The following is a 24,893-nucleotide window of genomic DNA, read 5'->3' on the forward strand; positions in this document are numbered from 1 at the left end:
TTTAGCATTGCAAATTGGAGCAGGTGCATTTTAGTGCCCTTTGCAACTTCCTCTAAAGCATCCACATTGCCAGTGTGTGTGATGCTAGAGAGGTCTCAGATACAGTTGGTATGCACCCCTGCACCAATCATACCAGCACCTCTCTGAAGCTACTGTCTTGTTCTACAGAATCTCTGCTTCCATTTTTTAACAAAAGGTAAGACTCTCAGAGATTTTCTTTACAACCATAACTGCTAAAAAGAACCAAGTGCAACTGATGCAGAGCCATCTGTGTCTGCAGAGAACCTGGAAGAACAGCTCTGAAGGGGTGAATTGCCCCATTCATGATGGCGAGGTGTTAATTTTGAGGCCTGGAGATGTTTATTTAAATGTCACTGTAAACTATTTCATCCCCCACAGAAGAAAGGAGGGAATGACAGATCTGCACAACTTACTATGAGTGATGTCTCATTCTGGTGATGCAAGGGTTTGATGTTGGAGAGAGACCACAACTTATTTTTTCCCCAATCAAGAAGAAACCAAACCCAAGAACCCTAGTAGAGCCCATGGGTAAATTGAAGCCCCAGCTGTTCTCTCCTCTACAGAGATATTCTGAAGTAATGTGTCTCCTCTGTACTCCTATCCACACCCCCGCTGAGTCCTGACAGACCCCCAGAATGCCCACGACCCAACCCCCCGATTCCCTGTCCCCTGACTGCCCTCCGATTGCCCCTCCCAACCTCTGCCCCCCTCCCTGTCCCTCCCTGTCCCATGACTGTCCCCGGGACTCCCTGCCCCTTTTCCAGGCCCTGGCCCCTTACCCCCAATCGGAACTCTTCAACAGTGCTTCATAGCCCCTACTCTGCTAATAACTAATAGAGAGCCTCTTTTAACTCAAGTGGCAGAAGCCTGTGCTTTTGGAACAAGAGGATCTGAGTTCTATGAAGTTCTGAATGACCCTGGGTGCACAGTGTAGCGACAATCACGAATTACCTGACCATGGATGTGTTTGCCTAACTTAATTACCTCACAGGGCAGCTGAAATTTGATAATGTTAACTGAACACTTTGAGATCCATAAGCAGAAGAAGCTGGAGAGGGACAATCTATCACTATTTTTTCAACCAATCATCTGAGGATCTCAAAGCACATTTCAATCATTCACTAATTCGCCCTACGTCCTTCTGGGTCAGTATCACTATAATCACACTGCAGTGAAGCACCGAGGGACTGATTCTGATCTCACTCAAGAATGGTGTAATACCTGATTACATCAGTATGAATGAGAGCAGAATCTGGACCAAAGAGGTAAAGCGACTTGTCCATGGTCACACATAACAAAGTGTCAGAGCTGAGAATTGAACCCAAGAGCCCTGACTCTCAATCCCCTGCTCTAACCACCAGAGATAGCTTCACTGTAGTTTTGTATTACCAATACCAGGGCAGCCTGGGGGGGGGGGGCAAGTGAGGCAATTTGCCCCAGGCCCCGGGCTCCGCAGGGGCCCCCACGAGAATGGCTGAGGCTCCCTCCCCAGCCCCGTCTCCGCCCCTCACCCGCAGCCTCAGCGCATCCAGCAGCATCCCTGGACAGCACTGCAGCTGCATGGCTCCAGCGGGGCCTGAGCCCCTCCCCGCTCAGAGCCCTGTGATAAGGGGGTGAGGCTGCGAGCTCGGGACAGTGCCACTGTTGAGGCTCTGGGTGAGGGGGGAGCCGGGGGTAAGGGGCCGGGGCCTGGGGGATTGGAAAAGGGGCAGGGAGTCCCGGGGACAGTCATGGGACAGGAAGGGACAGGGAGGGGGGCAGAGGTTGGGAGGGGCAATCGGAGGGCAGTCAGGGGACAGGGAATCGGGGGGTTGGATTGTGGGCATTCAGGACTCAGCGGGGGTGTGGATAGGGGTCGGGGCAGTCAGGGGACAGGGAGTGGGGAGGGTCCTGGGGGGGTGGGGGGGTCTCTGGGGGACAGTGAAGGGACAAGGAGCAGGATGGGTTGGGGATTCTATGGGGGGGGCAGGCAATCAGGGGGCAGGAAGTGGGTGGGGGTTGGATAGGGGGCAGGGCCAGGCTGTTTGAGAGGCACAGCCTTCCCTACCCTAAAGCTCATTCAGCAGTTTGAGGCTTACAGAAGAGCCAAGCTGTTAGCTTTTCCATTAGGGCTACCATCCCTTTCATTTCTCAAATGCCAAATTATAGTCTATATTTAATTTCAGTGCCATAGGGAGATTCATGTCAGGGGAGGGTAGCTTCATTTAAAATTAGCCACTGGGGAGGGATCACATGAGAAGAGCAATATCCTACACCACCTACCTCCTTCCCAACCCTACCAAGGGAGATCCCTCCTCCCCTGCATTCCCTGAGGCTTCAGAGGGGTTAATTCAGTGGTTCTCAAACTTTTATACTGGTGACCCCTTTCACATAGCAAACCTCTGAGTGCGACACCCCCCCCCTATAAATGAAAAACACTTTTTTATATATTTAACGCTATTATAAATGCTGGGGGCAAAGTAGGGTTTGAGGTGGAGGCTGACAACTCGCGACCCCCAGTAATCACCTCGTGACCCCCAGTTTGAGAACCCCTGGGTTAATTTAATTTTAGCACCCTGTGTCCATTCACATGCATGTGCTATTTTGAGCATTTCAGTTTTCACAACATAGGTTCATCCCAGATTCTGGAACAAGCTCAAATGCTCAGTTCGTGGAGTATGTACATAAGCTATACTAAAGACAAACCCACAGTAACCATCTCCAGTTTGTGAGGGACCCCATGGAGTCAGTCTCTAGGAAACAGATAAATGCATGGAGCTTAAGTCCATTAATGGCTGTTAGCCAGGATGGGTAAGGAATGGTGTCCCTAGCCTCTGTTTGTCAGAGGGTGGAGATGGATGGCAGGAGAGAGATCACTTGATCATTACCTGTTAGGTTCACTCCCTCTGGGGCAGCTGGCATTGGCCACTGTTGGTAGACAGGATACTGGGCTAAATGATGGACCTTTGGTCTGACTCAGTATGGCCATTCTTATGTTCTAACCTAAATGAACCCAAAGTTATGGAGACAGATATGAGTCAAGGAAGCCAGCAGAGTATCAGAAACCTGGAAAAATCTCTGACTGGAGGAGCTCAGGCGTTTGGTCACAAGCTGAGGTGGTTCAAAATTTTGGATTTTTTTTAAGCAGAATTGTTTTATTGTTTCTTTAAACAATCAAACACAGCAAGCAGTAAATATTTGGCCACACACTTCTGAAACCCCAAACCATATTCAGGTTTTGGCAGACTAATTTCAGCTTTTCAATTAAAAAAGCCACAACAATTTTTGAAGGAAAAGCAGACATTGTCCATGATTTTTTTCTGCTTTTTAAAAACCCCTAGTTTTTGATCCAAAAAAAGTTTTGACAGAAAATATTTGTCCAACCCCTTTAATGAACTTTAGTGCCTTTTAGCACTAGCTGATGCTGAGAACCAGTGACACCTTGTAAAGAAGTCTTCTCAAAAGTTTGTGCTGAGATGCAGAAGGTTTATTTTTCCCAGGGCCGCCCATGGAGGGGAGGGGAGAGCAAGTGGGGCAATTTGCACTGGGCTCCGCAGGGGCCCCCACAAGAATATAGTATTGTATAGTATTGCATTTTTTTTATGGAAGGGACCCCCGAAATTGCTTTGCCCCAGGCCCCCTGAATCCTCTGGGCAGCCCTGACCAATACTATAATAGACAGTATGTTCTATTATTTGGGGGATGGGGTCTGGGAGTCAGGGCTGTATTTCTATTTCTCTCACTGACTTATTGGATGACCTTAGGAAAACTGAGGCTCAGAGGGGGAAATTATTTACCTATCTTTAAAGTGGGTATAATGACACTTCCCCTTTGAGAAGCATTTTATAAAGATGCTCAGATGAAAAGCATTTCCTAAGAGCATAGTATCTTTATTAAGTATTTTGTAATATTGTTAATGTTCCAGCCTTACCAGTGGCACTCAGAGCTGCATTGTGCTCTGACTGCTAGATCGCATACCCAATAAGTGAAGCTTGCACTGTGCTCCCAATGATAATTTTTTAGAGGGGGCTCATTGAATTCTTTCCATGATAATGTCAGGTGTCCAGGGGGAGGCAGCATATTCTCTGGGCCATTCTAGACTGGAGCTCTTGCAATGGATGGTGTGTTAATGCTGCACTTGCCAGTTCACAAGGGCATGGTTGGAAAATGAGTCATAAGGAAGAATGAAATAGAAAAGAGATTTTTTGTTTTCATGCAAAATGACTGCAGCAAATGCTGAGGGAGGAGAGAGACTGCAATTTCAAGCAAAATCTAACCCCTGTGCTGAGTGCCTTTTAGGACTTCATGTGGATTTGAATGCAGTGTAAACTCTAGAGTGACCAGTGGGAAGAGAGAGAGGAGGAGGAAAGAAGTGAGAAAGTCAGTGTGAAAGGGGTGTGGGGGGGGAACAATTGTGAATGGGGGAAGAATATAAAAAGAGAGTGAAACTAGCACAAAAGAAAGAGACTTTGAAAAGAGGAAGAGACAAAAGGACAGTAAGAAAGGGAAGAATAAGAAAAGATGAAGCAAAGGAGGAGACAAAATGCCATCCTAGAGAAAGGGGACAAAACAAAAGGAAATGGAAGATTTTTCTCGAGCATGTGAAGGGTTCACAATGTCATAGTCAAAACTGTGAAAGCAGCCTCTGATTTTGGGGGTCTCAGCTTAATACTGAGATACGGTTGGGTTCCAAATAACACAGTCACTCAACATTAGTGGGCCTTTCTGAAAAATGTGGCTGTGCTGGCCATCATTGCAATGGAACAGTGTTCTTGTGTCCAAGAGCATCACCATGTGGTAAGCGATAAAATATGCTGCCTTTTGGTGCAGGAAGTTCAGCAGAATGGAAATCTACACAGAACAGTTCTTCATGTAGCGCCCTTCACACGTTGCTCCTGAACCTTACTGCCATGAGAGGTAAAATAATACATATGGTCTGCATGGCTAAACGACAGCAACGGTCTCATACACACAACAGGGGAAGATGGCTCCACTCAAAGGGACAGGAATGGGGGGGAACAGAGTGCGTGTGACAGTGAGGGGGTAGAAGGGCAGGAAAGAGGGAGGGGAAGGTGGTGGGTCAGCATGATAGTGAGGGGGAAAAGAGAGGAGCAGGAATGGGGGAGGAATGAAGGAGGGCATAGAAAGGAGCTGTTGGTGGATATTCAATCAATGCATTCAGAGAATGAACCTTGAGAGACAGTTTAGAGAGCCAGAAAGACAGTTCCGAGCTGGACTCCTAGATGAAGATTTCCCACTTCCTGGCATCAAACAGTCATCTGGTTGCATTATTCCTGACTCCCTGAGGTTTGCTGGCATGGATTTTTAAGAATACAATAGAGAAAATTATGAACAGATCAGGAAGTGATTACCATGTGAATACAGATTTCAGCAAAGGGAAGAATAAAGGGAGACTGATTTGTGCATGTGTTTTAGTTTTGGGGATAGGAGTTTGACAGAGGATGCCCAAGTGGGTGGGAAAAAATGATTAAGGTCAGGAATCTAGACCTGTTGAGCAAATTTAAAATCTTAGGGGAGTGCTAAGCTGGCGATAATGCCCAGCAGTTATCTATCAGTTTTCATTCATAGATCTCAAAGCACTTTAAAAAGATGGGTGAGTATCATTAGCTCTATGTTACAAATGGGGAAACTGAGGCACAGGGTGACAGGTGACTTGCCTGAGGCCACACAATAGGTCAGTGGCAGAGGCACCTGGGTTGCAGGCTGGTGCCCTGTGTATGGAGTTCATTCTGTGACATGCTGAGTAGCAGGAAGTTACAGTGTAGCCAGGAGATGAGGGAGTCCAGGCAGACAGACAGCTGTCAGATGGAGGGATTAGTGAGCTGAGGGAGATGTGGATAGCCCAAGATGAGGCTATCAGTCCAAAACACCAGGGTGAGAAGCTAGAAGCAGGAATATGCTAATTACAGAGCCACATAAAGGGAGAGGCAAGGGGTACATGCAAATTCTCTGTCAAACTGCACTGAATAAATAGCAGCCAAAAAAGGCATGATTCTCACCAGGAGGCCTGAGAGCTAGAGAAGTCTGGAGGAAGGCTGAAGTGATCAGTAGCACTGAGAGCCACAGTGAGGTGGAGGCAGGATGAGGAGGATGAACACTAGAAAAAGTAAAGGGGAGGTCACTAACCACAGAAGAAAAGTGAGTAGATGGACAGCATTTTACTGACACATGCTTGTTCTTACAAAATGGAGACCCTGATTTCTGTTGGGCAGTATCTCAGGTTCTGCCTATTATTGTCAGAAAATAGCATTACCCCATTTAAATATGGTTCTGGAGACCAGTCTGAACCAACCCTCTGTGAACTTTGAGGGTGGCTGAATCCCAACCTCACCCTGTGTCTGTATTTTTCAAATGACTCTACTTTATATCTGTCTGAACCAAAAGCTTGGCTCTGAACACTCCTCAGACTTTGAGGAGGAGGGCTCAAAATTCAGATGGAAATTATGCCACTTGAGCCCATCTGTAATACCAATGAATTTTATGCCATAATGTCCTGGGTAATGTGGTAGTTTCCAAAACACCATCGTATGCCTCAAGTGCTTCTCTGCATGTCCCATTAACCAGAACACCCTTCCAGCTCACAGCTGTTTCAGACTAGTGCTGAGGTCTGAGCTGGGGGAGCAAGGAAACAGAAAATTTCAGCATGTGCTTGCACAGGGGGGGCTTTTCTCCAGTGGGCTTGGGAACCTGTTTGAAATGCAGAAATAAACCAGCCAGCTATTTCCTCTCATTGAAATTCATTAAAGCAAGCTGGGAAACAGAGTCTAAATTTCCCATCACACATTTTGCTGCCTCTTCCCATCACATCTGTTCCATACAGTACCAGTAACTCTACCCGCCCTCCTCTTCTGTTGTTAAGATTAATTATTAAAAGAGAGAGACTGAGGAAGCTGGTTTCGGTTTTGCTACCCAAAGACCAATGGCAGGGTTGAGTTTGACTGGAGTCCTGTTTTATTTGGATGACTAAAGTATAGGTTCAAATAAAAGGTTCTGGGTTTGTTCTTGCTATATCAAAATCTGATGGAAGTGAATAAGAGCGAGCAAATGCAGTACATATTTGTGAACTTAGAGGGAGCTCACATAAGGAAATGGAGAAAGGAGAAAAAGAGAGTGAGTGGCAGTGTGCGGGGGGGAGGGGACTGCTACAAGCATTGTGAATTTGCTGGAGAATCCAAAACCTGATTGCTTCTTACTCCTGTTAAAACCCAACATCCATCTCTGATTCATAGTAGTAAAAATCATGTATATAGCACAACAAACTTTACACGTTTCACACACACAGAGCAAAACTCGAGTGTTGTTTTGAAAAGCTGGCAGGGGCTTGGTAGGGTGCAGGCTTGGAGTGGAGCTCATCAAGCAGTGTTCTGGGGTGTGTGGGGGTGATGAGGCTCGGTGGGAGGGTCTGGGTATAAGGGGGTCTGGATGCACGGGGGTTGGGCGGATGGGGGAGCAGCTCCCTGCACATGGATCCCTCCCCCTGTAGCTTAGGAGCTATGGGTGCAGGAAGCACTGCAAGTGAAGTGTGGGGGTGGGGGACAGTTTGCAGAGCTGCATATAGCCGGGGGGAGAAAACTGGCACAATCCCAGATGCCGTGCAGGGAAAGAGGAAATCCCATCCTCCCTAGCCCAGCCAGGACTAGCAGCTGAGCCCGATGCAGGGTAGGAACCACCAGCCAGGTCTTCCCCAGTCCTACCCCCTGCCTCACAGTAATTTCTCTCTCTGCCGGCTACCGTGGGCAACCAAAATATACTTTCGGGGAAAGTCGCATGACCGCTGTTGTGGCTTCCCTTTGCTTCCTCATCAGAAAGTCATTTTCTGCAGGGGACATAAATTCTGAGCATGTAGACTATCCATGGATGACCGAGGAATGTAAAGAAAATAATGCAGGAAAAATGGATGTCAATTTTGAGGATCCAGAAAGCAGGGAACAATGCTGTAATTAATTTAGTTGGGGCATGTGTGGTTCAAACTCATTTAAAGAAACAATTGATGATTAATCTGTCCCACTTCCTTAAAAAAGTTGTTATAGATCTGAGCTTGGCACATATCTTGGTGATAGAACCCCATGGCGGGAAGTTTGTCCAGACGTTATTTCTTCCCAACATAGGAGAACACAGACTGATGTTGGTGGATTAGGAGGACACAGACTGATGTTGGTGGATTTTTCTTTTGTATAAATACATTAATTTAAATGCAGATACAGGTCCAAATCCATAGCCCCATGCTGGCTAATTTCTAAAGTACAGAGCTAGTATGGCAGTTGGCAGCAGATTTAGATCCAGTTTAGATTCCAAATTCCCCAGTAAGGCCAGTTCCTTAAAGACTGAGCACTCACCAGATTATCAGAATCTTTGGAAAGCAATAGTGCTGGTGATCCAGTCTCAAATCAGGCCCTGTCTGTATGGTTGTGCTGGGGGGGAGGGGCAGTTGTACCAATGTAGGTGTAATATTAAAACCCTCTATGGCTTGTCTAGACTAGAGTTTTTGGCCCAGTGGTAGCTCACATTAATTATTTGTCAGTCAATTTGAGTTAACTAATACAGCTATATATGCAAACGTGGATGCTCCACAAACCTTTGTTCCTGCTGGCCTGGTTCATTCTTGTTTGAATCCTAGGACCAAACCATCTTATGTAGACATGCATAAATATACTATTATGTTAATCAGGTTACCTGATTGCTAATTATAGGACCAAAATACAGGACCAAGCACTCTAGTCTACACAAAGCACTAATGTAAGGCATTTACCCTGGGATTTCCATTCTAGGGATGTCACAAGCGTGTGCCCTAGCCACTGGGCTATTATAGCATATTCTGGGGTGTGACTTGTTCAATCTCCCTTGTTGAAGCTGTTCCACTTTGTATCAAATAATTAAATACTCACAGGGCCAGAGAGAATGAAAACAACTCTATAGCCTGATGGTTAGGGCATTCACCTGGGAGGGGTTGAGTTGAATTCCAGTCCATGCTCCAGTTAATATTAAATTACTTCATTCATCCTAAGATATGGGAGACTGCGATGGAACTACTTGTGTAACTGCTCATCAGTGTAAGGGGCTCATTATCTGGCCCTAAGTTACCTAATGCTACAGCATTTAGATATGGGAGCAAACAGTGGCTGTGCCTGCCAGAGTCAAGATCACAAAATAGTTTCCATTATAACCTACCTGTTCTTAGAACTTTTCTAAACATTTCCCTTTAACAGCTGAAATTTTCCATGCTTGGTCTCTGCCCAGAGCTGAATTTTTTGGAAGGCTTAATTAATTATGAGAAGACATAAAAATGCACATTGTCCTATTGTTAAGAACTATTCAGTTCAATCTGCTTATCATGAGTCTTTAAGACATGAAACAGTGGATGAATAACCTTTTTGACTTGTACATACTTTACTAAGTTTCTAAAAGTATGGTGGTAAAATGCCAATATTTTGAAAACTCTGCCACATGAATAAACAGAAGTAAATTATACTATGCCCCCTAATTATGTTACCATAAATATATGTTTTGTAATACACTTTAATACTTTGAGTTAGATGTGTTTCTGAATTTTCATGGCAACACATGGGGGAACAACTAAGTTAGACATAAAAATAATGATAGAATAGTATCATCCAATAATCTGAAAATTTGAGAATTTTAATTAATTAATTACACAAAACACATGTTCACACATACATGGAATATTTATTTGCCGTAGGGGTATTCTTCAGATTAACTTTCAACACAGCTGCACTACTTTTCCCTTCAGAGAGGTATGTGTGTCCAAAGGATAAAAAAAAAATCTGCTTGTACTTATTATTAAATCTACAAATTATTAGACTTTTTATATTTAAAAAATGTTTTTTATAACTTTAACTCACTAAAGGTATTGAAATCATAAACTCTAGAACATTTATATTGTCCTGTCATTGTAATGACATACAGCTGACGTTATACATATAAACAAAGAAAATAAAATAAACAAAGAAAAATACATTGAAAAAATATATACAAGGTAAAGAGAATAGTAACAACAGAACCTTATGGGGGAAATTAGCAGTGTAAATACTATAAATAATTTGTAAAACAAGGCCTAATTTTACACCCATGAGAAAATGAAGAGATCCTCTTTTCGCTAACCAGCTGGCACTCGCTGATGGCTGCATACAAACTGTCAGTGGGGATCTGTGTTGGTTTTATTGCCATTGCTCATCAAAGGAAAATTATTTTTAAAATGAAAGCTGAGGGCTTTCAGTCTTCTTAGACTCCTGATCCTTCCCAACTGCAGACAGTTGATTTGGAATGGTTTCTTACCCTAAGCATTAATCATCCTCAGCAGCTAGACTCAACTGGCTGGCCATATAAACTCACTCACAGTGATCAATGTCTGACAGCCACCTTACTCTCATTTATCCCTCACTAGTCTTAGAAGGGTCCCAACAGAGTAATTAGTAGATTCATATACTGAGCTGTGATCTACACTTAACATTTAGATCAGTCACACTTCTGAGCACAATAGGTAAATCGACCTACCCCTGTGTTTGCGGGGAGGGATAGCTCAGTGGTTTGACCATTGGCCTACTAAACCCAGGGTTGTGAGTTCAATCCTTGAGGAGGCCACTTAGGGATCTGGGGCAAAAATTGGTCCGGCTGGGGGCTGGACTTGATGACCTTTCAAGGTCCCTTCCAGTTCTAGGAGATTGGTATATCTCCAATTATTACCTAATTCTTCCATCAACCCAGCTACCGCTGCTAGGGGAGGCAGATTACCTATGTCAATGGAAAAACTGCTTCTGTCAATGTAGGAAGCCTCTACTCTATGGTGATCCAGCAGCATAGCTGGAGAGCTGCCACTGTAGCACCCATAGCATAGACATGCCCTCACTCAGAAACCTAAGATTCCATTCCTACCTAGCTCACAGCTGGATAGGAACTTGCCCTGCCTACCTTAAACTTTACTGCTGGACTGGAATAGCCCTTTCAACTGTTTCCCCAGCACATGTTCTTTGGGTGTGAAAGTGACCCTAGTAGATGCCCCTGAACCAAATCTTGTGCTACAAACTTATGTGGTCTCAAGAATTATTTGAATCACATCCTCTGGTTGGAAAGTGACTCTCAGTAGTAGTATTAATTATTTGTATTGCAATAATGCCTAAAGATAATGGCCCCATTGTAGTAGGCATTGCACAAACATGACAAAAAGATGGTTTGATCTAGCTAGCCAAGGAACTTAGACTCTAAGGGCACATTGCAATCAGAAATGAGACTGCAGCAAGCATAGACATACTTGAGGTAGCTTTGATCTAACTAGGTTGTATAACAATAGCACTAAAGCTGTAGCAGTACAGGCTAGCAGCTCAACTGCATACCCAAGGTCCCCAACAGGATTGTACAGCCCATGCTGCTGTGGCTGCATTGCTATTGTAATTTGAGCTAGCTAGATCAAAGCTAACTCGGGTATGTCTACACGTGCTGCAGTCACACTTCTGCTTGCAGTGTAGACATACCCTCACTATAGGATGAGAAACAACAGGTGGATACACCAAAGAGATTGGGGGAAGGGGAGAGCACAAGGAATCAATGAGATGAGGTGAGACTGACAAGCAGCATTCACAGCAAACCAGTGGCTGAGTTCTCAGTTCATGGCTAATAGATCTTTCTCCTTCTTTTCTGAACCCCGGTGGGGTGGTTGTGGGTTAGTGTTTTGGGGAAGAAATTTTGCTAATCTACAGTTGTTAGTGCTTTGAAATGTATGTAAATGTACTGAGGCTACATTGCATTTATAGCTTTCAAGATGTTGTTGATATAACAGACTGACAAGTTCCTGCAATATCCTGAAGGAACTTTATTGAACTAAGCTAGACCTTATTGAAAGAGGTGAATACCTTTGGGGTCCACTGTATTAAGATGTAACTGTGTCTGTATTACTGTGGAATTGTATGCGTTTCCATAGAAGGATAAATAAGAGAACAGCAGGGGGTAATTAGGCACATTCACTCAGGTTGTAATATCTCCAGAGAGACATCATCACCTCAAGAAGTGCACCTCCACTAGTTCAAACTGGACTCTCCAGGGACCAAAAGACAAAAAAGATTTTTGGATAAATAGCCTGATTTTCAATGAGCTTCAGGGCCTTCTTCCTGATCCAGAAAACAGACAGGACCTCTGGTAGGGTTGGAAGGACTGGCCCTAGTGAACTTGTTCTGAGCTGAAGCTGTGATAAACTTGTAATCAAATCCATTGGGTAGGGGGATGGAAGAACTGCTCCTGTCAGAATCCATGTTAGGGTGAACTCTGGGAAGCTTAGTAGCATGTGTGTAGTGTCTTTTATTGTTTTAATGCTTTCTCTGTAATGATTTTTACTGTAAGAATAAAGTGAGCTGTCATAGGAAGTGCTGTGTGGTATCTTGTAACTGTAGCAATTACACCTGCTAACTGTCTCAGAGGAGAAAGCAAGCAGGTGTCCTTGGGCAACCTGTCTGTGCTGGGAACAACACAGTAAAGGCAGGGAACTGTGCAGCCTTGGAAATACCCCAGTCAGAAGGGAGAGAGATGCAGCAAGCCTGAGACTAGGTGCCCTTGCTGGGTCACTGAGGGGAAGTACAGGTGCAGTTGCCCTGAACTGTGACAATTGAACCCTGGGTCTTACATTAATTGGCTGAGTGAGTGCTAAGAGGTTTTTTTACAGACCCAACCCCTGGTTAATGAGCATCCAGAACTGGAGACCCCATCTGATTCAATATAGGCACATTCTCCAGAACCCTTTACTGCCAACCTGCAAGAGAGAATGAAAGAAACTGTTACCTTGAAGTTTACCATCAAATAATTCCACTGAACAAGGGAACCCTCTGGTGGTAAAACAATCTCTTGAGAGACCCCAGTATTTCACCCTAATTCCCTACATGACATTTATTGCAAAGAGGAAGATGGGCATTTACTTAATATAAAAGAGTTTATGTATTTAATTTCCAGACAGAAAGCTTAATTAACATGGAGTTACTACTAATTTCAGCAAATACCATTTTACAAGAATTCTGTAACAAACTAAATATCTGGAAATTCACAGTTACTGTTACACTTCTTAAAAAGCTGTGGGGCTGAATCTCCTCCTCACTCATGCTACTTTTACACTGGTGCAATTCCACTGACTTCAGTGGAGTGACACCAGTGCAAGTGACTGCAGAAGCAGATCCTGAGAACACAAAAACTCTCCAGTTCAGGTCTCCCACACAAGTTTTCCTTAACCTTTACAAAGTCTTCTTTCATTTTTGATCTATGACATGAATAGCCTGGGTTTGCAATCAGCACATTGGGCTATTTATATATGGGTATTCCTCCATTCCTGTCTGACAGCCCCAAGGAGGTGTTTCTGGGTGCTTGCTCATCTGCCCAGATGGGTCATTTAAGGGGAATTCCTTTTCCTGTTCAGCACAGGTGTATGGGTTCTCAGAGAGACAGGGGGTGGTCTGGGATGTGATGTCATCAATATGCAGATGCTACACAAAGTCTTTCCTCATGTGTCCCAAATGGTGCACACTCCTTTGGTTTTTCCAATGTCTGGCTGAGCTTGGGACTAGAGTGAGCAAAATGGCTAATAGTCGGGTAAAATGGAGACAATAATAGAAGGATGCATTGGGATGCTTCAGGGTATTGGGGGGATGGGTTCCACACCATTACTGAGGGAATCTGTCACTATTTGTCAAAGAGGATTACAGCCTGGGGGTGATTATAGATCCCCATTTGCTACTGGGAATCTGACACACCTCAAGAACCTCAAAGTATTGTTTTCATCTGCAGCTGGGTAGGCTGTGCCCCATTTTTCTCAGATGTGGCCCTTTTCACAGTTCTCCAGACACCTGTGACCTCCAGACTGGATAAATGCATTGAGCTGTATGTGGGGCTACCCATGAATGCTTTATGTTAGTTAGGACAGCTGCAGAAATGGAAATCAGTACACCATAGTACACCAATCCTTTGTTAACTGCACTAGCTCACTATTTGCTTTTGGGTAATATTTTAGCTGTTGACTCTATGACTAAAGCCCTTTATGGCTTGAGTCCTGGCCAGTGTTCCCTCTCATTTTTCCCACACATGTGCAGAATTAATTTGTTATGTGCACGAATATGGAGGTGATGTGTGACATCATCCATATTGGTACACATAAAAAATGTCATGTGGCGGGGGTGGGGCCGAGAAGGTACAGTGTGTGGGAGTGAGGATCAGGGCTAGGGCAGAAGGTTGGGAGTGAGGGCTCCGGCTCGGGGTGCTGGCTCTGCAGTGGGGCTGGGGATGTGGGATTTGGGATGCAGCCTGCTATGGGGCTATGGCGGGGAGAGAGGACTCCTCCCAACTCTCTCTCCCCACAGCAGCACCTGGGCTGCGGGGGGGAAAGGAGCCTCTCCCCACCACGGGAGGTCCGATCTGGGTTAGGGTTGGGGCCACGGGAGGGGCACCCCTCCCCTGGCCACAGCAGGTCTGAGCCGGAGCTGGGTTGGGGGTGGGTGCCTTTCCTCCAGCTATGACAGGTCAGAGCCAGGGGAGAGGCGCCTGCCCCACCCAGCTGCAGCAGATCCAGGGATGGGTTGGGGCTGCAGCAGGTCCGCAGCTGGCTTGGGGCCGGGGCAGGGGCACTTCTCCCCACCACGGCAGGTCCAGGGTTGGGGGAGAGTCATTTCTCCACGCCACAGCCCTGAGCACCTGCGCAGCCGCGCAGCTCAGAGGGAACTTGGGACCTGGCTACCTAACAGCTCGCCCTTCTCCTCACCTGCAGTTACACAGAAATGGAAATCAAGTCACACAGTCACACTAACAGTCTCCAGAATTAAACATCAGGTGGTTGGTTAGGTTTGCCAACTTTCTAATTGCACAAAACTGAACACCCTTGTCCAGCCCCTCCCCCGTCCCTCCCCCAAGGCCTGCCCTTTCTCTGAGGCCCCACCTCCCACTCTTTCCCTCCCTCTCCCTCCAACACTCACTCTCCCCCACCCTCACTCACTTTCACTGGGTTGGGATGCAGGAGGGGATGAGGGCTCCAGCTGGGGGAGCGGGCTCTGGGGTGGGGCCGGGATGAGGGGTTTGTAGTAGAGGACGGGTCTCCGCACTGGAGGCAAGAGGGTTGGAGTCCGGGACCAGTATCAGGGCTGGGCAGGAGGTTGGGGTGTGGGAGGGGGTGCAGGCTCTGGGGTGGGGCCAGGGATGAGGGGTTTGGGGTTCAGGATTTTGGGGCTAGGGCCAAGGGTTTTGGAGCACGGGAGTGGGCTCAGGGCTGGGGAAGGGGTTTAGGGTGTGGGCTCTGGAAGGGAGTTAGTGTGCAGGGGGGGGGTCCAACCTGAGGCCAGGGGTTGGGGTGCAGGTGGGGGTTTGGGCTCCAGCTGGGTAGCACTTACCTCAGGCAGCTCCTGGTTAGCGGTGCAGCAGGGCTAAGGCAGGCTCCCTGCCTGCCCTGGCGCCATGTGGCTCCTAGAAGCGGCTGACACATCTGCCTCCCAGGTGCAGGGTTGGCCAGTCAGCTCTGTGCGGTGCTCTAACATAACCTGCGCTCTGAGATGCCGCCCCTCCAGCTCCCATTGGCAGCAGTTCCTAGCGAATGGGAGCTACAGAGCCGGTGCTTGGGGCAGTGGCAGCATGCGGAGCCTTCCTGATCACAGCTGCGCCTAGGGGCCACAGGGAAATGCTGGCTGCTTCTGGGAGCCAGGGCAGGCAGGGAGCCTGCCTTAGCCATGCTACACTGCTAAAGAGGAGCCAGCTGAGGTAAGTGCTGCCCAACATGATATTTTTCTGTCTTATTATCTATCCCTTTTTTAATGATTCCCAACATTCTGTTTGCCTTTTTGACTGCCACTGCACATTGAGTGGATGTTTCCAGAGAACTATCCACAATGACTCCAAGATCTCTTTCTTGAGTGGTAACAGCTCATTTAGACCCCATCATTTTATATGTATAGTAGGGACTATATTTTGCCATGTGCATTACTTTGCATTTAGCAACACTGAATTTCATCTGCCATTTTGTTGCCTACTCACCCAGTTTTGTTAGACTCCTTTGTAACTATTTGCAGTCTGCTTTGGACTTAACTATTTTGAGTAGTCTTGTATCAGCTGCAAATTTTGCCACCTCACTTTTTACCCCTTTTCCCAAATGGTGAAGCATTGCTTAGGCAAGTAACTCCACCTGCACTCTTACCCTACACAGCTCTCTACATGCCCAAGCAGTTCCTTCCCTGTCTACACTGCCATCTTTAGCAGTGTCCCACTACCAGTGACTTTCCCTGCCACAAGGAGAGTCTCCAGCAGGAGGAAAATTCAATAGTGGGGAAAGGCACTGGGGAAAAGCTCCAGTAAAAGGGATTCCCTGCCATAATGAAAGACCCTGGCAAAAGTGAAAGGCTCTAATACAGGGGGAGCAGTGGGGAAGGCTCCTACAAGTCCCCTCTGCCAAAGCCTTTCTCCACTGCCACCCCCCAACCAGAGCTTTTCACGGCTGTGTGTGACTGCACAACACCACAGGGTGGCCACAGCCTGATTTTTCCCAGCAGCATGCAGCTACACACACCCTACACACTGCCACCAGTGGTGTGCCGTGGAGATGTACCTTAAGATATGCTGTCTGCTTCTGCTGCCTTGGCCTTCTCTCCTTGGTCCCCTTCAGATCATTCCAAAAATTCTGCTTATTCCAGGGACCCTTCATTAACCCTTCTGTTATCATGTATCCAGGGCAATACAAGTCAATATCAACTTACAGATTTCTATCCAATGGAGTCCCGTTTACCCAATGGAATTCTTCTCCTGTCTTGTGAAGTCCAATCCACGGATCTTGCTTTGTTATTTTCATTATGAAGTTCTGTAGGAAAAAAAACCACAAGGAGCAATCTTTGTCCCAGACTAGAAAATGAAAGGATGATCTTTCCCTTCTCCCAGACGACTATGGTTTAATGTACCAGTCTTTCACCTCTTGAGAGCTGACATCAAAATCATAAGTGTGGATCCTGTGATATCCACATAAAGTTGCATCCGACGAAGTGGGTATTCACCCACGAAAGCTCATGCTCCCAAACGTCTGTTAGTCTATAAGGTGCCACAAGACTCTTTGCTGCTTTCACATAAAGAAAAGCACCCCAAAATTCAGCCTGATTGGAAGTCTTTGCTCAAAAGACTGCCATAGACTAATATTAAGCATTTACATTGAGCCATGGAGGCGCTCTGACACTGTAGTGATGTATAGAGTCTACTATAAGAACCTGAATGAACATAGACAATTATTAAGTATACACTTAGACGCAGGAGCACAGGACTGTACAAAATAGAGAATAAGTTATGTCCCTGTGCTGAACAGCTGCAGTGTGACATCAACAGAACAGTGGATAACAGTTTAAGGAAAGCAGGTTGGAAAAATCATTGGTGTAGAGACCAGAAGAAGGATTCCTGGATGAAGTAGGTTTTATAGAGGGAAGTGAATGAAGAGAGAGGAATTGTTCCAAGCGTTGGAAGCAAGAAAACAGATGGTGCCAAACCAAGCATGGAAGAAGATGAAGGGAGCAGTGAGGCAACAAGACTGGAAGGAGCATACAGAGCAAAGTGGGAAGTAGGAGTAAATGAGAGCAGAGATACAGTCAGCAGCCAGATTATAGAGAGTCTTGAAAGTGAAAATAAGGAGCTTCAGTACAGTGCAAAGTTTCCTGTAGTGAAGGTGTAGGGTGGGAGTATGTACTGCCCATCTAGGAGCCACCGCACACCCAGGTGCAGTCTGGACAGAGTGGAGACAAAGGGAAGCAAACAGTTGTGCTAAGGATCACACTGGCCCTAGCCACCACAGACAAGTGCAGCCGAAAAGCCTACTCTAATTCAGAACAGACCTTCCTGGGTTGGTTGTGTGCAGCTTTGCAACATGGAGCTGCCCAGAACCCACAGAGCAGCTTGTTCTCTGCAGACTTCCCTTCTGCCCCCAGTATGACCACTATGCTGAGGTTAGGGATGGGGGCTCTGCAGTGCTCCCTTCAGCTGAGGCAATTCTCTTCTGGCTGGCTATGGAGCTTTTTTGGGCCCTGTGTACTGCTGCAGCTCCATTTAAGGGACAGACCAGGGAAAGGAGAGAATCTCTTCCTAAATCTCAGAGCTGGACTGGAGTGGGACCACTTCTAACATCCCAGCACTGAAATTTAAAATTCAAGAGAAATGGCAAATCTCAGTGGAAGAGAATTGTTACCTCACTCCCAACCTGGGGCTAACACAAGTATCCAGGCTAGTTGTCCTTGGTGGGTCCTGGTAACTCGGACAGCATTTATGTCTGGTTACAGACAAGAAAGATGGGACATTGTTTTCACAGTCGCCCCAAACACCAGCATTTGTGAATCTGGTCAATCCAAAGGTTAAATGAGGCATTCCATGGGCAACTTCTAAAACATTAACTACCAGGGTTGAAGACGGCAGCTCCAGAGGAGTTCTATTCATTCCCTCTGGGGCACCTGGCACTGGCCACTGTCGGAAGACAGGATACTGGGCTAAATGGATCTTTGGTCTGACCCAGAACGTGACCATTCTTATGTTCATGTATTTCTGTGCACTGTGCCTTGTCACACTCCTTGCACTGGATTTACAGCAATTCAGATGAGAGAGCAGAATGAGAGAGTGGGGAATCACATAGATCCCAGGAGATGGGAGGGGGTGAAACTATCATATGTCATTCCCTTACCAGTTCCTGCTCGTTTTCAATTACAGTTAGGGAGCTGTTGTGTGAGGAACAAAAGCTCCGACTGAAGTCCCAGTCCTTTTCTGTCTCAGATAAGTAGTAACATTTCCTTTGGTGGTACAGCCAGTCGGCAGGGCATGGTTCTGGAGGAGGAGAGCCTGAAGAACCTTTCCCTGATGAGCTATTTACTGCTAAAAAACAACAATAAACCATCACATTTCTGCCAGTCAGATCTCTCAGAGCAGGCTTCCTGGAGCTATCTAACTCAGCCCTGGATAGAATATCAAGGTTGGAATGGACCTTAGGAGGTCATCTAGTCCAACCCCCTGCTCAAAGCAGGACCAATCCCCAGACAGATTTTTGCCCCAGATCCCTAAATGGCCTCCTCAAGGATTGAACTCATAACCTGGGGTTTAGCAGGCCAATGCCCAAACCACTGAGTTATCCCTTCCCCTTCCTCCCCCTATAGACAAGACCTCAGAACATTTGAAAATATTACAGTAAATCAAATATAACATTGGGCTGAGATTTAAATTTAATGAACTTGTATTATTTATATGTTTCCTAGAGGGTGCTAGATGCTGAACAACCTCATAAAATAGACCTGGTCTAAAGAGATTACAGTCTAATTATACCCACGAGACAGTTTGTGAAAGCAACAGACCAAATTACCAAATTAAAAAATAATCTCCCCAACCTCTGATAACTTCAGTGTTCGACTGAGCCAGCCTTGACTGTTATGCCAGAGCAGCATTTTTTGGCAGTCTCATCAGTTTCTGCATTAATTTAGCTTTCTTTTTTTTTAAAGAGTCAGGGCCAGAAATTAAAGAGTCAGGGCCAGGGAAATCTGCCTGAGAACTGAAGGAGTGTTTTCTTGAATATGGAAATAGACAAGTTCGCTCATTCACAAGTCACATGTAAACCAGGACTACATATGGCCATTTCTACTGCTATGGGTTTCACCCAGAGATGAAAGTAAGCTGGTATCGCCTGGTACAGCATACCGGCAAGAGCCAGTACGCTGTGCTGGACCAGACCAGTTGGTGATTTAAAGGGCCCAGGGCTCCCTGCAGCAGCCAGAGCCCCAGGCTCTTTAAATCGCTTCCTGAGCCTTGCTGCCAGAGCCCTGGGGCAGTGATTTAAAGGGCCCAGGGCTCCACTGGGCCCTTTAAATTGCCCCTGAGCTCTGGGGCCTTTAAATCTTGATTTAAAGAGCCTGGGAAATTTAAAGACCCTACTGCTTCTGACTGAGGCCACGGCCCCTGCTCAGGACTCCAGAGTACCAGTAAAGTCCTTTAAGTTACATTCACCCCTGGTTTCACCTCTCCAGTCTTGAAACTGAGTCTTAAAATGAAGTGTCTCTCTCAAGGAACACCTATTCTACTCTCAGATAATCGGAGTTATGAACAAGCTAAATTTGGTTTTGGTTTCTATATGAAAATCTGGAGTTCTCTTGACTGTAGAGGTAAATAATACTTTATTTTAAAATTACTTAAATACTTACCAAGGTGAATACACAAGATCACAACTATAACAACAGCAAGAATCCCTGTAGTGCACCTCCAGAGCCAGATATTTGAGCAGAGCCCTGAAAACAATCATGTAATTATAAGTTTGAGAACATTAAAAGAAATCCATGTACTAGAATGGGGTTTAGGATGCAATGACTGGTTGTGGTCTTTAAACTAGTCCCAAAGCACATGAAAAGAAGGATAGGAGCAGAGCTGGAGATCTGGAAAAGTTGACAGTTAACCTAGCAAAGCCCAGCTGTAGAAATTTCTGCATTCAACAACCACAATGAAAAAACAAAAGGCTACTGAAACTAGGAGAAGAAAAGACTAAACATCCACTACAAACAACTGTGTGCAATGCCAGTATTCAGCACTCATAAGAATAGCGACAGAGAGAGAGAGATGGAACATGAGGAAAGGGGACTGAGCTGAGAGAGAAGTGAGAGGAATAAAAAGATTAAGGAGCAGAGCTTATGGATAAGACATTGAAAGTTTCATGATGTGTGTAAGGGAACTAGGGACTGACATTGTTTATTGCCCTCTGAGCCCAGAACTTCTGCTGCTGGAATGTCCAATCTCCTCCCACAAAGACTCCCTCTCTTTCCCCCACTCCCTGCCACCAACTTCAGGAGAGTGAGCTCTATTTGCTACCAGGAGGGACCCAACTATCTGTCTGTTGTAGTTTGCTGTTTCAAATCCCTAGGGGCTAGTGGACAGGGGACCAAGTACTTCCAGGAAACCGCTCCCCCAGGGAGAGTGCAAAACAAACAAGGTTGAGAATGAGTGTTAGATGGGGGTATTTCTTGCTCTTTTCTCTGCTGCTTCATGCAGTTTCTGTGCTATTTTACACTTTGCTGCTCTGGCTGGAAAGTTCTCTGCTGTTCCTCTGTGCCCAGAGCACAAAGAGGCATAATTATTTTGCATTTATACAACAAGTACTCCTGGGGGACTTCTGCACCACTGCAGAATTTTGCAGAAATTAATGTTGTGCGCACAGAATTTCCTTTCCCCCCCCCCCCCACAGAAATGGGCGGCAGAGATGTTGGCTACCATTAGGCTACCACTGAATCTGACAGAGTTCAGCTCACAAATAGAAGACAAGACTCGGGGAGGGAACTGGAAGGTTCCCAGCACACCCCAAAGGCAGGCGGCGTGGGCGTGCAGGAAAATCCTTGCAACCCCAGGACTAAGCATCAGGCTGTTTCTCCCTCTGGATCCCTGGGCTGGGGGGGAAGATAGGGTGTGAGTGTCTGGGCTGGGGGGTCACATCTGGGCTCTAGGGGGTAGGGGGAGTTTGTGTCTGGGTTGGGGATGGGGGGGCCTTGCAGCTGGCCTCTGGGGCATAGAGGGTGTGAGTTTCTGGCCACCGGGCTGGGCTCTGTGGGGCAGGGGGCAGAGAAAAAGGAACTTGGTTGTCATAAGGGTTTCTTTAACTCTCTAATCCTGGGGAAAATTTTGTGTGTCTATATTGTTACAAACAACCTTGCTGACAGGTATTTTTTAAATACATTACCAAAATAGTTGGAAGTGGCATGATTTATATAGGTTTAAAACAAATAAAAGGAAGTTCTTCTTCACGCAGCGCACAGTCAACTTGTGGGACTCCTTACCTGAGGAGGTTGTGAAGGCTAGGACTATAACAATGTTTAAAAGGGGACTGGATAAATTCATGGTGGCTAAGTCCATAAATGGCTATTAGCCAGGATGGGTAAGAATGGTGTCCCTAGCCTCTGTTCGTCAGAGGATGGAGATGGATGGCAGGAGAGAGATCACTTGATCATTGCCTGTTAGGTTCACTCCCTCAGGGGCACCTGGCATTGGCCACTGTCGGTAGACAGATACTGGGCTAGATGGACCTCTGGTCTGACCCAGTACGGCCTTTCTTATGTTCTTATGTTCTTATAGTGTTATTTTGACAAATAAAATTTACAGAATTTTAAAATATTATGCGCAGAATTTTTAATTTTTTGGCACAGAATTTCCCCAGGAGTAAACAAGGCAAGTGTACATAATGCCTTAAGCTTACGATTGGAAAAGATACAGAGCCAGATCCGCTAGTATAAATCAGTGTAGCTCCATTCTAGTCACTGGAGCTACCCAAACTTAAAGCAGCTGGGCATCTGTCCCACAGCATCTTTCCAAAGCTGAGCTAAACAGAGCTGAGCTGAGATTCTGTGGGAACCAGTTACAGACTGTGAGGTGTATAGTATTGCCCATTGCAGGAGGGAGGCAGAGCAACTCCAGCAGGGGTCACATGAGGAACTACATGGGGCTCTCTCCACTAGGCTCTCCTGGTTACGTTAAGTAAGGCACCACTCAGTGCATTAGATCAGAGCACAGTGGGAAAAGGGCCATTACATGTGTAACTTCCTCCTGCTGTCACGACAGTGTGGAAGTTTCATACCTGCAGTCTGAGCCAGGCAGCACTTCCTATCCATCCCTCACGCTGCCCCTGAAATGGCCAATTGGGCTTTCTGATGGGAAGCCTCATACAGTGGGGAGACGTGGAGCATCCCACCAGACCCAGCCCAGCACATGCAGCATCTTTGGGCAATAGTTACACAGACCCTTTTTACACAGACCGATGCAATTGGCTGCATGGCCCAACATGTGCAGAGGGACGCGGTGGTCTGGTCTACACTACAGAGTTAAGTCAACGACCGAACCCTGTAAGCATCTACACTAAAATGTAGCTCCCACCAATGTAAGTTGTCCACTACATCACCTTAATAACTCCACCTCCAGGAGAGGCATAGTGCTTAGGTTGATGTAGTTAGGGCAATGCAGTGTCTGTGCAGACACTGTGTTACTTGCATCATTTGCTGGCTGTCAGCCATTTGCTGGGCTCACAGCTGGTGCCCTCTGTCCCCAGGGGCTGACAGCCTGAGCCAGAGAGGAAATGAGGAATAACAGCAGTTATGAAACTGACAATGTCAATTTCACTGCTGGTAGGTTTTCTGCCTGCAGATGGGCTCCCAGGGCTGCTGCTGCAGTGTGGAGAACCTGTCAGCCCCCAGAATCCTATCTCCAGCTGGACACTCGCAGGCAGGCTGCTGTGTTGCAGGGAACCTGCTAGCTGCACACTCCAGCTGTGTGAGCCCCATGCCAGGCCCACAGCTCAGGCTGTCAGCCCCAGGGTCAGGGACTCCAGCTATGATTGCCTCACAATGCCCCACTTCAGTGAGTAGACACACTCCTGCTGAGGACACGCACCACAGACAGAAGAAGCAAAGGAGTGTGGATGTGGTGGCTGTAGGTCGACTTAACTTAAGTCATCGTAGGCCTTGGCTACACTGGCGCTTTACAGCGCTGCAACTTTCTCGCTCGGGGGTGTGAAAAAACACACCCCTGAGCGCAGTAAAGCGCCAGTGTAAACAGTGCCCCAGCGCTGGGAGCACGGCTCCCAGCACTGTAAGCTCTCTCCCAGCGCTGGCCCCGCCCCCCCGACCACACTCGCACTTCAAAGCGCTGCCATAGGGTAGCCATACCCTTAATTCTGTAGTGCAGGCAAGGCCGGTTTTATCTGCTGCCCCCTGGTGGGAGGAGGTCCCAGACTTCCCTTGCATCGCAGTCACGGGATTTCCCAGAAACAGGGTGGGGCCGGGCAGGCTCTGGCCCTCTTCCCTCAAGGGGGGCCTGGCTCCCTCAGGGAAATGCACGGGGTACATGTACATGATGTACATGAGTCCAGACCCAGGGCACCAGCCATTGCACTGGGATCCCCCGTCTCAGGGGCTGCGCGCTCCCTGGCCCGCTAGGATCCTCTCGGGCAGCCCTGGCTGCTGCTCCCACACGGCTCAGGATTATTCTCCCTGTCCGGGCTGGGCTCGGACCGGGGCAGCCCATTCACTAGCCCCTTCATTACCTCCAGGGCATGGGCTGGGCTCTTCACCTGCCGCTACAGCGGGTTGTGCGGGATCCGCCTGAGCCCTTCCCCAAAGGAGCCGCCTCCCCACCCACACAGGTCCGCTCGCCCCGGCTTCATTCCGCTGGTGCTGGACTCGCTGGAGCTGCTCCCAGCAAGGGGATGAGCCCATCCTTTGCCCGGTCCCTCCCCGCGCCATTGGACATTGCTCTGTCTCCAGCACTGTCCCCTCCTCCAGCGCCGCCCCACTGCGGCCGGAGAAGCAGAGGGGGCCCCAAGCGGCTGCTGCAAACCCCAGCGGTTGGCTCCCGCAGGCATATTTACCTGGGAGGCACCCAGGGGAAGCGGGGGGCGACCCCCCTCCTATTACTGCGTCTCCCCTGCTTCGGCTCATTTAGCCTAGTTTCCGCTTTCCTGCCTCCTTCTGCATGGCGTCCTCAGGGCAGAGGCCAGGGGGCGGATACTAGTGGATAAGGGAAGCTGGAGTACTGATCATTCAAATACAGTGAAAACAGCTAAGCCTGGAACATGGAGCAGGGCTGCGTCCCGCATCCCAACTGCAAGCGTTTTGGGGGAAGGGGCTTCCTAGCTACTCTCACAACTCTGCACACAAAGGAGGGATCGTAGCTGTAAAACCCTGGGGTCCTGTAAATTCTGACACGGGCCCTTCACCTCCGGCACCGGTAGTTTCTCAACCGGTGTATGGGGGAATGGTGATCTGCCTCTCGAAGAGCTGGGAAGCTTGGTCAGTGAGTGTATATGAAGCATTCTGAAGCCAAGACACGTTATGTAAACGTTCAGTGTTGTTGTCTCACCTGGAAACGGAACTGAA

The 24,893-nt window shown here is 47.2% G+C and overlaps 1 protein-coding gene across 2 annotated transcripts; it reads right to left on the minus strand.

Annotated features, from left to right (window-relative positions):
• Positions 1–9,636: 9,636 nt before the first annotated feature.
• LOC123356203 (C-type lectin domain family 2 member L-like) lies at positions 9,637–24,627 on the minus strand. 2 transcript variants are annotated; one of them, XM_044999203.1, is made up of 5 exons: positions 24,386–24,627; positions 20,190–20,273; positions 18,689–18,873; positions 16,740–16,840; positions 9,637–12,775 (listed from the first exon to the last, which is right to left on the minus strand). In XM_044999203.1, exons 1-5 carry the CDS (start codon positions 24,453–24,455, stop codon positions 12,670–12,672), a joined length of 546 nt encoding a protein of 181 aa, XP_044855138.1. In that variant the 5' UTR covers positions 24,456–24,627; the 3' UTR covers positions 9,637–12,669. The 2 variants fall into 2 exon arrangements, with proteins under 2 accessions (XP_044855138.1, XP_044855130.1); XM_044999195.1 differs by having other exon boundaries at positions 18,689–18,876; positions 24,386–24,524.
• Positions 24,628–24,893: the final 266 nt, after the last annotated feature.

The sequence above is a fragment of the Mauremys mutica genome, chromosome 1, assembly GCF_020497125.1.
Source record: "Mauremys mutica isolate MM-2020 ecotype Southern chromosome 1, ASM2049712v1, whole genome shotgun sequence".
In the NCBI taxonomy this organism is placed as follows: Eukaryota; Metazoa; Chordata; order Testudines; family Geoemydidae; genus Mauremys; species Mauremys mutica.

Coding starts and splice junctions, on each gene's coding strand:
- LOC123356203 (XM_044999195.1), bottom strand. CDS start 24,455: ATGAGCCGAAGCAGGGGAGACGCAGTAATAGGAGGGGGGTCGCCCCCC. Junction 16,841..18,688: donor TTGAAAACGAGCAGGAACTG/GTAAGGGAATGA, acceptor TTTTTCCTACAG/AACTTCATAATGAAAATAAC. Junction 12,776..16,739: donor ACTCCATTGGATAGAAATCT/GTAAGTTGATAT, acceptor TCTCTCTTGCAG/GTTGGCAGTAAAGGGTTCTG.